This window comes from Drosophila kikkawai, chromosome 3L, assembly GCF_030179895.1.
Source record: "Drosophila kikkawai strain 14028-0561.14 chromosome 3L, DkikHiC1v2, whole genome shotgun sequence".
Lineage (NCBI taxonomy): Eukaryota > Metazoa > Arthropoda > Insecta > Diptera > Drosophilidae > Drosophila > Drosophila kikkawai.
Window position 1 is genome coordinate 23,075,820 of NC_091730.1, and position 16,267 is coordinate 23,092,086.

The 16,267-nt window shown below is 41.7% G+C and overlaps 1 protein-coding gene across 2 annotated transcripts in view; it reads left to right on the forward strand.

Annotated features, from left to right (window-relative positions):
• Window positions 1-13,201: 13,201 nt before the first annotated feature.
• dally (division abnormally delayed protein) overlaps window positions 13,202-16,267 on the forward strand; it is a 67,407-nt gene continuing 64,341 nt past the window's right edge. For both annotated transcript variants that reach the window (XM_041775434.2, XM_017170832.3), the window contains exon 1: window positions 13,202-14,196. In XM_041775434.2, coding sequence (XP_041631368.1) covers window positions 13,911-14,196 — 286 coding nt within the window. In that variant the 5' untranslated portion in view covers window positions 13,202-13,910. The remainder of the gene's footprint in view (window positions 14,197-16,267) is intronic.

The following is a 16,267-nucleotide window of genomic DNA, read 5'->3' on the forward strand; positions in this document are numbered from 1 at the left end:
TTTTGCGAAGAACTTGCTTCACAAAAAAGGCTGTATCTTCTAAAGTATTTCGAATTTCTAAAAATCCTTTTAAGGACATATACACACCATCCCAAGCTATAAATAAATGCAAAAAAAAAAAAATCGAAAAAAAAAGTTGCCCAATGAGAAGACCCCCTTAATGCGTTCTTTGATGCAAATTAATTCGGCTGCAATTTGTTTTGCTTTCTGTGCACGGATTTGTAAGCTATTTAAAGCGCACTGAACTGAGGAATCGAATGGAACTTCATTAACTGCAAAATGCGTCTTTATTCCGTTGAGTAATTGTAATTTCCATTTGAAATCTCTACTGATCTGTGGCTGTGTAAAATAATTAAAAAATTAATTGAATAGTTAAATTCTTGTAATTGAACTCAATTTAATGCCGTCGTTTCCCAGTGCCTAATCACATGTAAGTGTATTTTAATAGAGCCTTATACAGTTCTAATTGCTCCTTGTTCTCCGACATTTTTCCTGCCTTCAATTAGAATAGATTGAAAGAGCCCATGCAAATGACTCTGTAATTTATCCATGAGAGATGGTGATGGTGTTCCATCTGGCTGTATCTCCTCCGTTCAGTCGAAGCCCAATGGCAGATGAGCATTAATAACCGTAGGCAGGAATGCGGAACCCAGATGGATGGAATAATGGCTGGAGCCTGCCCATCCATAAATCAGCCGGGCGGTGTGGGAATGAGCTCCCATCGCTAATTGCCGGCGGCAAGCACAATTGTCGTGGACAATTGCCGATTGACACGTGCGAATTGTAAGTAAATTATTTCATAAAAGTCAAACATTGTGACGGCTGCTATCGAAACGAGCACTTATCCGATATATAAGTCTTATCAATGGGGTTGACGGGGCTGGGGCCCACACAACGCCAAATCTGTGGCACCGGCGTGGGTATATTACCCATATTTGTTACCACTAAATCTTAATACAGTCGGAAAAATATGTGGTACCTATTGGTGGGAATTAAAATTAAAACATTTTGATTATAATAATAATAAAATTGAGTTTTAATAAAATTTAAAGTACATGCCTTTTAATCTTTTAATCTTGAAAGAGAAATAAGATTTCAAAGAGTGAACGAGTCTATTCGCTCTTATTACTCGCCGTAGCTACTCTGTGTGTACTCACCTCAGCCACTCGCCTTAGCTACTCGCCTTAGCTGCTCGCCTTAGCTACTCGCCTTAGCTACTCGCCTTAGCTACTCGCCTTAGCTACTCGCCTTAGCTACTCGCCTCAGCTACTCGCCTTAGCTACTCGCTTCAGCTACTCGCCTAACTACTCGCCTTAGCTACTCGCTTCAGCTACTCGCCTTAACTACTCGCCTTAGCTACTCGCCATAGCTATTCGCTTCTTTAAAACATAATACCTTTATCAAGTTTATACTCGTTTTTAACTACTCGCATTACTCTACTCGCCTTAGCTACACGGTTCTTTAAAAAAAAACCTTCGAAAAGTAATAAAATAGCATAGATCTTAAAAATGTTTCTATGTCTATTTAATTATATTAAATTTTTGGCAAAAGAAATTGTCAAGTAAGTTTAAATTCCTCTACATTTATAGCCCCCCTGAATGCGAAGAAATAAATATAATAAATATAGTTACTGTAGATTCTTATAAGTGTTTTCTGTCAGTAAAAAAGCAAAGTCAAGCAGCGAATATAAATTCTATTCGCGTGTGGATTTCAGTTGATAAATCATGTGGCAATATAGCCGAGTGTGGGCTGCGTCCGCTGGTGTCCGCAGTGCAATAATTTGCAGTATTGCAGTGACCATTGCACAACTGTCATGGGAGGCTGGTCTGGACTAGTACGGAGAGTGGAAGTGGAGTGGGTCACTCTGGGCACTGGGCACTGGGCACTGCAAGCAAATAGAGCCATTAAGTGGCCTGAGAGAGTGGGCTACTTTCGCTGCTCCTCGTTTCGCTCTGTTCCCGGGGATGCTTTCATTAGGCAAATAGTCCGGCACTCAGACGCTCTCGAGGGCCGACAATTGGCATCGCAGGAGTTCCGCCGCTCCGCCAGTGGGTCACTCAGTCACCCAGTCATCCAGTCATCTAGTCACCCGGTCATCAGGGCAGCCTCTTCATCCGGGAGTTTGCACTCGCATTTAATTTGATGCTGCGTGCGTTGAGGAAATGCGCTGAAATGGCCGCTAATTGCAATTTGCTGCGAAATTGCAATGCAATAAGTGTGCGAATTGCATTAAAATGCCGTTGCACCGCAAATGTATAATTTGTCCGCTGCTCTCCTCCATTTTGATCATCATTTGTTTGCACAACACTCAATCAGAAAGCGCTCGAATACCTATATTTAATCAATGCAAATGGACCGCCTCCTCCTCCGCCGCCCGCACCTATCAATTGCCGTGACTGCCGCCATTCTGATCGCAATGGCGCCTCGTTTAATGACTCTTATTGCCCATGATGGGCACAAATGCTCGACTACGGGTGCACAGGTTAATATTTGAATTGACGCCGGAGAGCAAACAAAACCCGCGACACAGAGACGACTGTAATTAATATAATATGCAATATTCATATTTTTATCCAGGAAATTTGGCGGAAAAAACACGGAACTTGGTTAGCAGATTTAAATTTCAATTTAATTGTATGAACTACAAATTTTTCATTTATTTACTTGATTCTTTTAAATAACAAAGCTTGTTTTATGTTCTCAATTATAAATATATTTTAGCAAATATTAACCCATAAAATATTCATTTTGCTGGGAAGCTACTTATTATTTATATTTATATGCAAATAATTTGAAGAGAACTAATTAATTAAGAGCTCTTAAAACATTTACCAACAGATTATTGCACATTCCCCACTATTAATTCCATTTGCTATTTTGCATTGCTTAGCATAACGTGAGGCAATTAAATGCCATTTGTAGCGCGACTCATCTGCGAAGTCATAAATTAAGCAGCCAAGTATCTGTGATGTTTTGCACTTGGCCTCAATCATTTATCACCTCCATCCATCAGTCGTCGCCCATTGGGAATGTGGCAGTTGATTGCCTTTGCGTTGTTTGTGGTTGTTTTGGAATCATTCCACAGCCTGACGTCATGGCCGCCTGCATTTGGGAATCCTCTGAATCCTCTGACGCAGTGGCGCCTGTGGCAGCAGCCAAGGCTGCTCTGCCAGCCATTTGGTCACCGTTTTCCCCCTGCATAACGCCCACTTGGACGACCTTGCCCCGAGCAGCAGCACCAGTGACAGCAGTAAAATAGGCGACGCTGCCAACTATCGATTGGAGCTGCGTAATGCATTTTTCAGTGCTCCACTCAGTCCCTTAGGTGGCTTGTAGGGTGACTAAAGCGGATCAAGGTCAGCTATTTCTGTGACTCATACTCGAGCTAAATCGGATGGCATCACCGGAGAGAATACTTTAATATTTAGTGGTTTATGCTATAGATGGAATGTACTACAGGTTTTTTGTTTTCTCTTCGATATTTTCAATAAATTCCAGACACATTTAGCTTTCCCATTTATTTGTTTAAAAGTAAAAACTGGCGAACAGGAATTTCATACTTTCTTTCCAGTAATATATGTTAGCTTAAATCCACACTATTATTTTTATTGAAAAGTAAAAACTGGCGAACAGGAATTTCATACTTTCTTTCCAGTAATATATGTTTGCTTAAATCCACACTATTATTTTCAACATCCTTACACTAGAAATATAAATTTTGATGGTAATTTAAACTTTAGTTTGCAAGCACAAATTAAAATCATATTACAAATATGTCCAAAGCTCGCTCTTAAAGCTCGTGAAACTGATATTTTCCGTTATCCCTAGCACATTATCCTATTTCCAGTTCGTAGTTATTTTTCATATACATAAAAAAATCATGGAAATATCTGACTGTAATACCAACATTCCGTGTGTGGGTCCTGTGTGATTCCCGTCGAGTCAGAGATATCTCCGGTGACCCCGCCCGCTCCCCTGAATCTGTAATTTCGTGGTCATTTAGCTGGCGTTCGATGGTCCGCCCGAGGATTGTGGTTGCATCGCCGTCCTGATTATGTTGTTGCCTTTGATGTTACAGCACCGCCATTGTTTCGGTTAATTAAAATTTGTGGTTGCCACATGCAGGCCGTCGTTGCCGTTTCCAGGGTGTGCGAATTTCACTAAATTAGTGCGGACTGCTCTCCTCGGTCTCGATTTGGTTTGGTTTGGGCTTGGGTTTGTTCGGTTCTGCTGGGTTTGCCTTAAATATTTAATATGCAGAGCTCCGCTGCGGACGGGCATGAAATTGCCGCACTTGAGACTGGAGTTTGAAGCTGGAGCCGGGCAAGAAGTTATCTGCATTCCAGCAGAACCAGTTTGCCGCCTCATCCTTCCTCCTCCAGGCGGGCGATGCAGGCGCGGTGATTCATGCGCCATCCACCAGACTCGGCAGCGTCCACCAGATTTGGTTGTCTTTGTTTCGCCTGGCATTGCTGCTGCGCCTCGCTTTACTTCAATTCTCTTTACCTTACTTTATGCTCCGAGTGTCGCGAATCTCCCGATTCTCTGTTTCCCACGCCTCTGCTGCTTTTCGTTCAGGGCAGGGACAACGCGGCGTATGCGTAATCGGGCTAGGGTCGTTAGCCAGTTGGCCGACAAAACTTTTCGCATTTTCGAATTTTCCAGCCACGCATGCCAATCTCTTCTCAAGACAAAACTTCACTTGCCATCAGCTGGAGGAGTCGCAGTACGCAAAAATCTTGTTAAGCTCTAAGCCCCCTCAGCTTCTGCTTTTGCTTTTGCTTTTGCCACCGATGGCAACTATTAAACTTGTTTCCTGCTTTTTCTAGTCGGGAGTCCGGGTAATTTTATAGAATTTATGACTGTCTCTTCGAAGGGATCGCAAAGTTTGGCAGCATTGGAGTTGCAGTTGAAAACTTATTCGTATCTGTTTTCAACAGCTACGAACTGGAAAGTCTCAAGGATTTTCGGTTTCTCTCAAGCGAAAGTATATCTTGAGTTATGAAAGCGCAGCTTTTTATGGTCAACTAGAATTTAAAGAGTCTTCAGATATTTTTAAAGAGCTTCATTATAATACCCAATAAGTTTAAAATAATTTCCGCTTCATTCTACCATCTGATAAAAACATATTTAAAATTTGTCAGACATTCTTCTTCTAATCTAAGCCCTCAACACTTTTATGGGGATAAGATTTGTATCGGGAATACAAATATTCCATCAGCACAATGTGTTTCAACAAATTTTTGAGCAGTCCTACCTCCTGCGAAGTCACATCGATGGGATCCGCGATAAGGAACCGCGACACACGACAATGGCAAGACCCGAAATCGGCATATAAATAAAGGCCCAGGATTTGTGTGTTATGGATAATGTTTGAGCTACTACACACACACAACCAAACACGGCGTGGAAAGTGAGGAGAGCCCCGAGATAAACGACTTCGCTTTAAGCCCTTTGTGCCGCAGCAACTTTCACGCGACTCGCCAACTGCGCCGAAGACAATGTTATCATAGGCCCATATTTGTGCAGGATCGGAGGAGCGAACAGGAGGTGGATCGAGGGAGCAGGAGCTGGAGCAAAACTCGTATTTAAAAAAGGCCAGCGCAAAAATGCTTAGGTACCAAAATGAAGGAAAACGAGCCACAGAAATTCCAGGCCAAAGAAGCCGCCGCCCAAGCTCTCTCTCGCTCATCGTTGAGATACAAATAGAGATGGTAAAATAATCGATATATTAATAATTTTAAACTAAATCTAAGCTGAAAATACATTTTTTGAATATTTATTTATAGCCTTTCCCAAAGACCATTGAAATTAGATCTTAAACTCAATTTTTTCTTATGTTAATTATTTTTTAAATATATATATTTGTTAATGTATGGCTTGAACATTTTATTTTGTTTGTATAGCTTTAATTTTATCTTTAGCTTAGCTTTAATTCCAACTATATTTTCCAGTTCTGTTAATATTTAAAGTTGTACCTTGTAGTTTATATTTTAGATATATTCTTATATACATAACTTTAATGATCAAGGTATATGTAACAATTTTTTTAGTATTTAAAAACCGATATCTCCTATGAGTACATCCCTAATACAGCAGAGTCCCGGTAAAGTTCTTCTGCGCAGACGCGCAGGCAGAATGGGCATAACTAAGCGTTGCACGAATTCGCGAAATTGGCCACCGCAGCAGCCGCATCGGAAGCCGCAGCTTTCGGGATACATATATTGAATTTCAGCGATTGCCGGGTGACCTTTCCCGCGACCAAGACCCTTAGCCCCCGTGCGATCCAAGGATCTGAGTCTCCGAGTTATTAAGCAGGCAAAGCGAATGCGATCGCGCTGCTCAACTTAATTACGGGCGAGCCGGGAAGCAATGTAAATTGCCCGGACGCCTGTCGTTTATTTATAGAAAATAATGAATTGAACAGGTGAGATCGAGCCGATGATAAGCATAGAAATTCCAACAGACTCGCGCACACACGGACAGAAACAAAAACCAAGAAAAAACACCACAAAAAGCCACAATCCAGCCAAAGGAAGCTCGACTGCGACTGCAGTTTTGCAGTTGCGAGTTGGTATTGCGAAATCGGCGAATGGCTCGAACTGAGAGCCGGGCAAAAAGCAGAAAGCAATCCAATTTACTGATTTATTTCTTATTTTACTTTGACTATGCAGCAGCAGCAGCAGCAGAAACAGAAACCACAACGGAGGCAGTCACGGCAGCGGCTTCTGAGCCTCGAACTCAGCTTCGAATTCAAGTATACACTCGAAAAAATAATGTAAATATTTTAGGGAACATTTTAAAGATTTCTGAAAGGTATTTATTAGGGAAAATGTAATTGCCACTTATTTGTAATAACTTAAAATTATTTTATTTGTTTTCGTAAAATATCTTCAAGAGTCGAATAAGGCAAAGAAACTTAATGTACATTTACAGTTTTCTTGCATACATCAGCTACCAAAAAATATTTCATATTTATAATTTTTGAGGTTTTATTTAATAAAAAATTTAAGTGCTTATATATATTGGGAAATCGTGTATGTGATATAACAATTATAAATAAGTTATTTCAAATAACATTATTAACAGTAAGCGATCATACATAAATTGTATGTGAAATGACTCTTAATATTAACCCCCTTAAATAAATAATAATGAAATTAAACATAAAATCGATTGCATTTTTCCCGGTGCATCTCCAACTCCAGCTCCATCGCTCGGTCGGTTCTCCTCGACCAATGTAGTTAGTGGGCTCCGCTTGGCATCGCTTTGATCTTGATGCTGGGCTGCGACGCCTGACAATGATGACGAGGCACAGCCCCCGCCTTCATCTCCAGCTCAAGCTCCGGCTCCATATGCCAGGCTCAGTCAATACAAAAGGCAACACAAAAAGAAGTCCAGGAAACCCAAGTGAAAAATGCAGAAAGGGAAATCAACGAGGACTTTAAGAATACAAAAATACTCTGCCCGTTTTTGTATGTGAAAACTTTAAGTACAGATAAGTAAAAGCCTATTTAAATTAAATTAGTATTTAAAATAAATGTATTTACTTGTTTTTATTATAAAAAAATAACTATTAAGCTACACGATTTTGGGTTTTGTTTAAAAGAAAGCAAAAGAAAGGTGGGTATTGAACCAAATTCATATATTCTAAATTTTAAGTTGCAACGTTTTGAATTTCATTGTTTATTCTTTTAAATAATGTATATTACAGCCTCAAAATATATTCAAAAGAGTACTAAGAATCGGGGCAGCAACAATTTGAGGATTCGTGTAGGCAAAAGCTGCTGGCTGCTGCCTGCAGTTGTTGCTGCGGCTGCTGGCTGCACAAATGCAGATGCCACGACATTATTTTTGCCACTTGGCCGATGGGAGCACAGCCACCATCCGCATCGACATTCACATCCACATTCATATCCACATCCCCGTTCACATTCACGGGAGGCGACCACGACGATGACTTGGTTCGCATCTTTGTCGCTCATGCTTTATTTAAGGTTTCATGTATAAATATTTTTATTTATTGTGCAACACATTCGCACACGTTGCCAGCCTCGCTTCGGGATGCCTTACTGTACGGCACGACTGCAACTGCAGCAGCAGCAGCAGCAACAACTGCAACAGCAACTCGACCCGGGCTCAAAGGCAATGGCAACAATAATGATGATGATGTGTAAACTCGCGGTGGGACGCTTAATTTCTACCTTGACCAAGGCCTGGGATCGGGATTGGGAATGGGAATGGGAATGGTTATGGACCCGCCATGGGTAGGGCAAATATAAATACAGAGAAAAGAAATATACATGAAAATATGATAGTTTTGAATTCATTTCTAAAAAAATACATTTAATTAAATTGAAAACTATTACAGTTACAAGGAGGATATATATTTTATAATTATTTTCTACATTTTACAGCTTCAGAGTGTAGAGTTAAGAGTTTTAGCCTTAGCTACTAATATCCCAGCACAACAAAAATTGCTTATCAATTAATTATTACTTATTTAAGATCTTAAACCTTTCTCTGAGTGTGTGTAAAATATAAACACCCCTGTTGCCCGTATTTATACTCGTATGCGGCATCTGTATATACTTGTATTTATTGGTGGCAGAGTTCTTGAGGCTCTGGCACTGTTGCCAAGTGCAGTCAGCCGTCGGTCCGTTCGTCAGCCGGTCCGATATCTGCCGAGGGCTAGTTTATGGGCCCGGTCAGGAGTGGTGGACCTGGGACAGAACCCGATCCCGATCCCGAACCCGAACCCGTTGAGTGCAGTGGGAACTCCACAGCCACCGACGCCGCCGGTCGAGATGCGAAAGTGATAATACAAATATGATGGAGTCCATAAAAAGTGAGTGGGCCAACGGTGGGAAAGTGTCTGTGCGGCGGCGCTCGGGGAATCCAGTTCGTGACTTCTGGTGGGAGTGGGTGTATTTAATGGTTATAAATGTTCTATTTATAAAAATACAAAGAACTGTATAAGAACGTTTTCCAAAACTAAGTGAATAATCAAAGAAATAGTAAAAAAGCTTGAATATTAAAAGTAAACTTAAAGAATTCTTATGCTTCACTAAATAGTTTTAATTGTTAACAAAAATGTTTTACTTAGTGGGAGGCTCTTCACCTTAAGGAAGGTACTATTAACTTCTTTATTTTCTGGTTCTTAAATTACAAAGTTTACTGAAGAGCTTATGTGGTAGAAGGTGTGGTGTATATATGTATCTTGAAAGGGAAAATGAATATCCCTTTTATCCCTTACTGCTTATTACCCAAGAACTTATAATAGTGCCATCGGTGTGTCCAATCCATTGCCATTGCCATTACTATCATCACGGCAATCATCATCATCGTCATCATGGACCGGTGCTATCAGCAGCCTAGACCCAATCACCAGGAGCAAGAACAAAGGCAAAAAAATCGATTTCATTCATACGCAATTGCGTTGAAATCTGTCAATGACACGTTCTCGTTGCCCGCGAGCCCTCTGCCACCACCCACCAAAGAGGTCGGTCCACTAACCAACCCCCCCAGGATCCTCGGAACCATTCTCCCCCGTTCAGTTCCTCTAGCAATATCTCTGTCACTGACAGACACAGTCCCAAATCGCTTGCATTGGAACTCGTAGCACCTGCACGATGGATTACAGAGAGAAAAATATTATTAATGTACAGAAAGCCCTTGGTCCTTAAACATTTTGGTTGAATTGCTTTAAGCTCAACTATTACCGTTCTTTTTATTTAAAATAGTTCTTAATTTAAAATTTTCATTCTTTATACATAATTTTTCTCCGTGTAGACTTCAGGTTGTGTCGGTCTGAATTGGGAGAGGAAGGGCCTGGCTGGGCGCACACTCATCACGGCCATTGACAAGTAGCTGTCAGGCAGAAGGGTCAAGGGGAGACACTGGACCGCTTTTTGACACAAGTAACGTGGCGTGGCTGGAACCCTTGCCCGTAGACCTGAGGGGGTGTGGCTGTATGTGTATCTGTGAGTTACCCAGAGGCCAGGGCAGGGCAAGGTGAACACGCATCACAATGTGCCAAATCAAGCACAAAAATCCAATATCCTGCAATGAAATACAATTACACGGTGCGCACAACTCGATTTGGCCCGGCCAAGTCGCTAATAATTCTGGCTTCGCCGCCGCCGTAATTGGCACGAGCGGTAAAAGGTGATTGCTGAGGGCAGAGTGCGTGATTTTTCTCGCAGTGCAGGGCCTTGCATTGATTGTTACATGATGAAGTGCTATCGATGTCTGTTTCGTTTGACTGATTTCCAGATTCGAGGGAAAAACGAGCGCAGCCCTCGAAGGGACCTGTGTGTGTGTGTGTGCTGGCACTGGTGTAACTGTGTGCGAGTAGGCAAGCAAGTGTGCGAGAGTATCTATGTGGGTTTGGAATTTAAGGCCGGGTACTGCAAGTGCCGCCCAAGTCTTTAAAAGTATAAGACGACGGGGCCTGACATTCAAATCTCTGCTGCCCCCTGCTCGATGACTTCACACATTCCTGGAGACCCAACGGAGAAAGAGAGGGGCTATTGGTACAGAAAGAGAGAGGAAGCGAGGGAGACAGGTAGATGCGAAGAGCAAGAACTTCCTTGAAAACCCCCTGTCTAAGCCAAGTGAAGAACTTAAACGTCGAACCAGTTTTTGGTGAATGAAAATCAACAAACCAAAAAGTTGCACAAACTCCGAAAGAAGCTGAAGAAACCCAAAGACTCTGCTGAAGAAGCAGAGAGGACCGGAGGCAGTAGTGGTGCGGAGGGGGAGCCTGCCAGGCTAAAATATAATAAAAAGAAATTAAAATAAAATTCAAAAATGTGCAAAACGAGACCGAGACCAAGACCAAGACCGAGAACGAGAAATGCTGCATGCCGCCACTCTTTGGGAGAGGGAGGGAGAAGAATCTCCATGGAACCTGTTGGACCAGTCACAGCTACACACACACAACCACACACACTCTGCTCCGGCTGAGGGAAAATGCCACCAACGTGTTTGTGCCACAGGATAAAAGGCAAGCCGGGGCTGGCTTGTTCGCTCGCCGTCTCTTTCGGGAGGATTTCAAGGGTAAAACGCTGTCGCTTGTGGAATGCGCACACATACGCGCTCACAAATGGCCGGGACTGGGCCGGGACGGTCCGGGCCAAGGCATAGATAGCCGCCAACAAATCAAGCGTTTAAACGAAACTCGAGCTCTCATATTTGCTTTTTTGGCCAACCGATCGGAGGCAGCCATAATTTATAGATGCCGTTTGACTAAATGCGTTTAATTTCAGTCCAACACACACCTATAGGCAGTATACACATGTAGGTGTGTGCATAACCCTACCTTTACCTGTAAAAGGGTTTCGGTTTCGGTTTCGGTTTCTTTGGTACCTCCGCTCTCATCATCGATCGCTCCGTAGCTTCGTACATTATAATTTATAACTTTATCTAAACGATGTGGTGGTGTTTAATTTTCGACCTCACCTTTTCCAGCTCCAGCTCCAGCTCCAGCTCTTTTTTGTTTTTGATTTTGATTCTGTTTCTTGGTTTTTGCCATCCCATCATCATCACATCGTCGTCGTTGCCGGTTCTGATGTGGATTCGTTTCATTGGAGAACTGTTTCCGCTTCGCATGACTCACTTTTCGCTGTTAACCCGCGGTCTTCAGTCTTCGGATCTTTTTTTCTCCTTCTTTTTTTTGGGAGGTCTTTCTTTATCGCACACTAATTTGAATAGGATTCCATTTCGTGATGAACATATCACCGGGCAGGCAGGCAGCTCGGTTGGGAGGGCGTTTGCGCCCAGCTGGAGACCCGCAACTGACCACCATGAAGTCCGCCCGGCATAGTATCTTGTTAATGAAGAAATAGATACCCAGAGCGCTCAGGTATTTAAGATCGAGGTCGGTGCCCGCGGGGGTGACGAGTGAAAGTCAGAAGAGAGTCGTGCATTGTCTGCCACACCGCTGCAGCCTCAACACCCAACAATCGCCTGGGTTGCCTGGGTTCGCAAATCGCAACGAGAAGAAATCCCACAAAACACAAAAACTCAAAAAATAGAGACACAAACACACGTGCTGAGCGAGGTCATGACACGGCAATCCATTTAAATACACTTGGAGAAGTGGTATAAAATTGGAAAGAAATAAGTAATTTTTTAAGTTTCGAGAGATTTAATTTGGATTCCAGCTGCTTTTAAATCAATATTACTACAAGTCCGAGAACCAAGAAATCTCTTTGGGTTTGCCAAGTGTATAACTACCTAGGCCCTAGGAAAATCGGTTAACTCCACAAAGGTTCTTCGTTGAAAGGTGTGAAATCCGAGCTAGCTCCACGGGTTCATTAAACCGATCGTAAAAGACCAGCCAATGAAATAAAATTAGAACTCATTCAGCCATCAATTAGAAGCGAGCATGCAAATTTTTCCAGCGGCAACGATGAAAGCCTGGAAACAAGCTCCATGGACTCGAATCAAAGAACCCGAGAAGACCACTGTGAGATGGATTGATTTACGTTGAATATGCAAATTGCATCGAGCCACCGTTGAAAGCTTTTAGAGGAGCATTTCGGGAATTTGAATAAATATTTAAGGCAACTAGCCAGGGGAAAACAATAATCAAGCCTGCCACTAACTGATGATTCACAGGTGGCAGGGGGCTTAAGTTTTTACCAGGAAAGAATGTCGGTTTTTATAAAAATAACCCATATTTAAAGTGATTAATGATCTTGGGGCTAAACAGGATATCCGAACATCTAAGCAGGATGGATGTGTCATATAAACAATAGCTTTGAACTTTTGGGGATATCTAAAAGCAAGGCAAGAAATAAATGGATATGAATTCTAAGTATAATTTAGTTTGGTTGCAACTCAATATAAACTATAAATAAACTATTTTTACCATTTACTTCATGGCGATTAAGGATGATTAAAATAATACCTTAAGTTCTCTAAACAAAAGTCTAATTTTACATTTTTTTCAGTAAATGCCAGAAAGTGGTAAGCAATTCACTTTAAACCATTGTTCATAACTCTATTAATTTGCACCACTGTGCCAACATCTGATTGCTCTCTCTCCGAGAGAGAGCTCTCGGCAAGTGCGAGGGCGTTCGGGCGCTCTCTTAGCGCCGACCAGCAGCCGAAGCCAGCACGAGGGCTGTCGGCTCTCAAGAGCGGCGCTTCGTGCACTCACGGGGCGGATGGTTGATGTCGATTGCGATAGCTGATGGTCAAACTGTTCGGGTCGCTCGTCGTGGAAGGTTCGTTGCGCGCGCGGAAAATCTTGGGAAATTCGAGGCGAAATTCGCCAAATATTACGAGTGCGAAGTGCGAGTGCATTTCCCCGGCCTGTGAACGCCGCCGGTGGCTAAAGTATTGCGAAATCTAAAAATACAAAGCAATAGAAACAGAGGCCAATCGCTTGCATATCAATTGTCTAGGAATTGAGTACTGCTTACTGTGTGTTACATGGTTATGTCACGGAAAGTCACCGACTGAGTGCTCTCCTCGAGTAAATACCCCTTCGAAGGCGGCGAAATATTGTCCGCAGAAAAAGAAAAATTAGCAAAACTGCCGCAAAAGTGCTGCTGCCCACTCTCGCTGCCGGCTGCTTTCTGGCTCACGTTTACTACCACTTTTATTGCTCACGCGTGTTTTTGGGGCCTTTTGTTTTGGTGCTTGTGTGTGCGCGAGTGTGCCAGCTGTGTGTGTTCCCCGCGTGTGCGTCTGTGTTAGCCGGCAAGTGCAGCTGTGAGTGTGTTGGTTGTTGGCCGCGAACAGCTGTTCCGCAGACAACATGCAGAAATAAGTAAAATACAAAGAGAAAATACATCGAATAAAAAATATACAAGAGAAAATCAGAGCAAATCGAGTTTCGCCGCATCATCGAGCAGTCAGCCCGTGCAGCAGAATCCATCCATCCTCATCCATCGAAAATGGCGGCCAGGATGCAGATGCTCCTGCTTTTGACCCTGCTCTGCGGCCTCTCAGCTGCCAAGCACCTGGGTGACCTGGAGGCTGGCGGCGGAGCAGTAGGTGGCCTCCACCACCACCAACACCATCAGCACAGCGCCTCCACGCACCACCGGCGACGCCTGCAGCGGGACTCGCGGGCGAAGGACGCCACATCGGCGTCGCTGGGAACGGCGCATCAGTGCGAGGCCGTCAAGAGTTACTTCGAATCAATCGACATCAAGTCGAGTGGATTCCACAACGAGAAAGGTAACGTAGAGTTCGCACATTGCCATGATACTCCCGGTACTCGATCTCACACCTGCGACCCCTTGCGAAAACATGACAAAGCTAGAAATTGCTGATGGGAATTGCAGCAGAAGATAGTCTTAGTTCTGGGAGCAAGAAGTTCTCATAACTTAAGTCTTTCTGATGAAGTTCTCAGAGGTTCACTTGGGCTTTTAATCAAAAACCTTTGTTCAATACTTTCTCAATTTTTGCAACCCTTTAAAATTTTCCAAATTACAACTTAAATTGACTGTAGCTGCGGGAAATTAAGTAACTGCAAGAATATTAATATTATTAATAATATAATAAATATTTTTGATGGTTATTAATTTTTCAAATTGTTCCTTATTGCATAAATAATATTACCCAATATAAAATTTCGTTAAAATATTTTAAGTTTATTTACAATAAGAAATAAAAACGAAGAACAAGGAAGTTCCTTGAGTTTGATTACTCTAAGAAGATCGCAAAAATCGATTAAAGTAATACTAATTTAATAGGAGCTGATGAAAATATAATATTAATAAATTAATCATGTTGGTTTAGACTTAATAATAAGAATAATAATAAATAATAAAAATAACAAGAAAGGAAGCTAACTTCGGCACGCCGAAGTTTGTATACCCTTGCAGATTGGTTTTGATGTTTATATTATAGATTTAAATGCTGAAAACACACACAAAACAGAGTTTCATTACATTTTACCTATACTTATTATGTTTACAGTTTGACAGTTACAGTTTTACAATCCCAGCTTTACATTTTCTCTGCATTTACCGATCGTTTATATGGCAGCTATATGATATAGTTGTCCGATTTTCATAAAATTTTTACCAAAATTCTGAAATAATAAAAAAAGCTTATATCTAAAAGTAGATAAGAATATGTTGAAAAACAACGAAGTTATAATTTTTTTCCTATTCATTTGCCGATCGTTCCTATGGCAGCTATAAGATATAGTCGTCCGATTTTCATAAAATTTTTACCAAAATTCTGAAATAATATAAAATGGCTATATCTCTCGTGCAAAAATATTGAAAAACAGCAAAGTTATAATTTTTTTTCTAAAAATTTATCGAACATTTGTATGGGAGCTATATGATATAGTCGTCCGATCCGGCCCGTTCCGACATATATAGCAGTGAGAGTATATAGAAGACTATATGCAAAGTTTCATTCAGATAGCTTTAAAACTGAGGGACTAGTTTGCGTAGAAACGGACAGACGGACGGACAGACGGACGGACAGACGGACAGACGGACATGGCTAGATCGACTCGGCTGTTGATGCTGATCAAGAATATATATACTTTATAGGGTCGGAAACATCTCCTTCACTGCGTTGCAAACTTCTGACTGAAATTATAATACCCTGCAAGGGTATAAAAATAAGACAAGAATAAGAATGTAAAAAAGAATGGAAAATTCACTCAGAGGTCTATTCTTTTTCTTAAGACAAAACATTCTCACATATAAGGTTTTACAAAGAAAAGTCTCACAAGTTAACTGTATGCTGTTTACTAATGAATACAAATTAAAATTATTGTGTGAACTTCAGAATTTAATTATGACATATTTTTAAGTCAAACTGAATCTGATTCAATTCGTAGGCAGTTAATATGGTTTTATTTATTGTATTTCACAATATAATGATTTATATTAGAGTAAAAATGAATTTTCAAATACTTTAAAAATCGACAGACTCCTTTCTTAGGGGTATTTAAATATCTGCACCGCTTTGTCAAAAAATTCAGGACAAAGCTCGAGTCCTCGTAAATACTTCAATCAAGTCAATTGCGCGGCAGCCAAAGTTTTGGCATCCCGCAGCTGCAATCGCTCTTCTTTCCCACTCCCAATCCCCGCCAGAAACTAGAGGCATATGCAAATCCATTGAACTGACTGGAACCCAGAATGGGCATCCACTTGAGGAGAGGCAAGGCGAGGCGAGGCCATGGAAACTATGACCACTCGAAGGCAAACCGAAAGGCCGGGCGCCGTTTGCAATTAGAAGAGCGCTGCGCGTTGAGTAACGCCTCGTTGAATCGAAAAGTTTT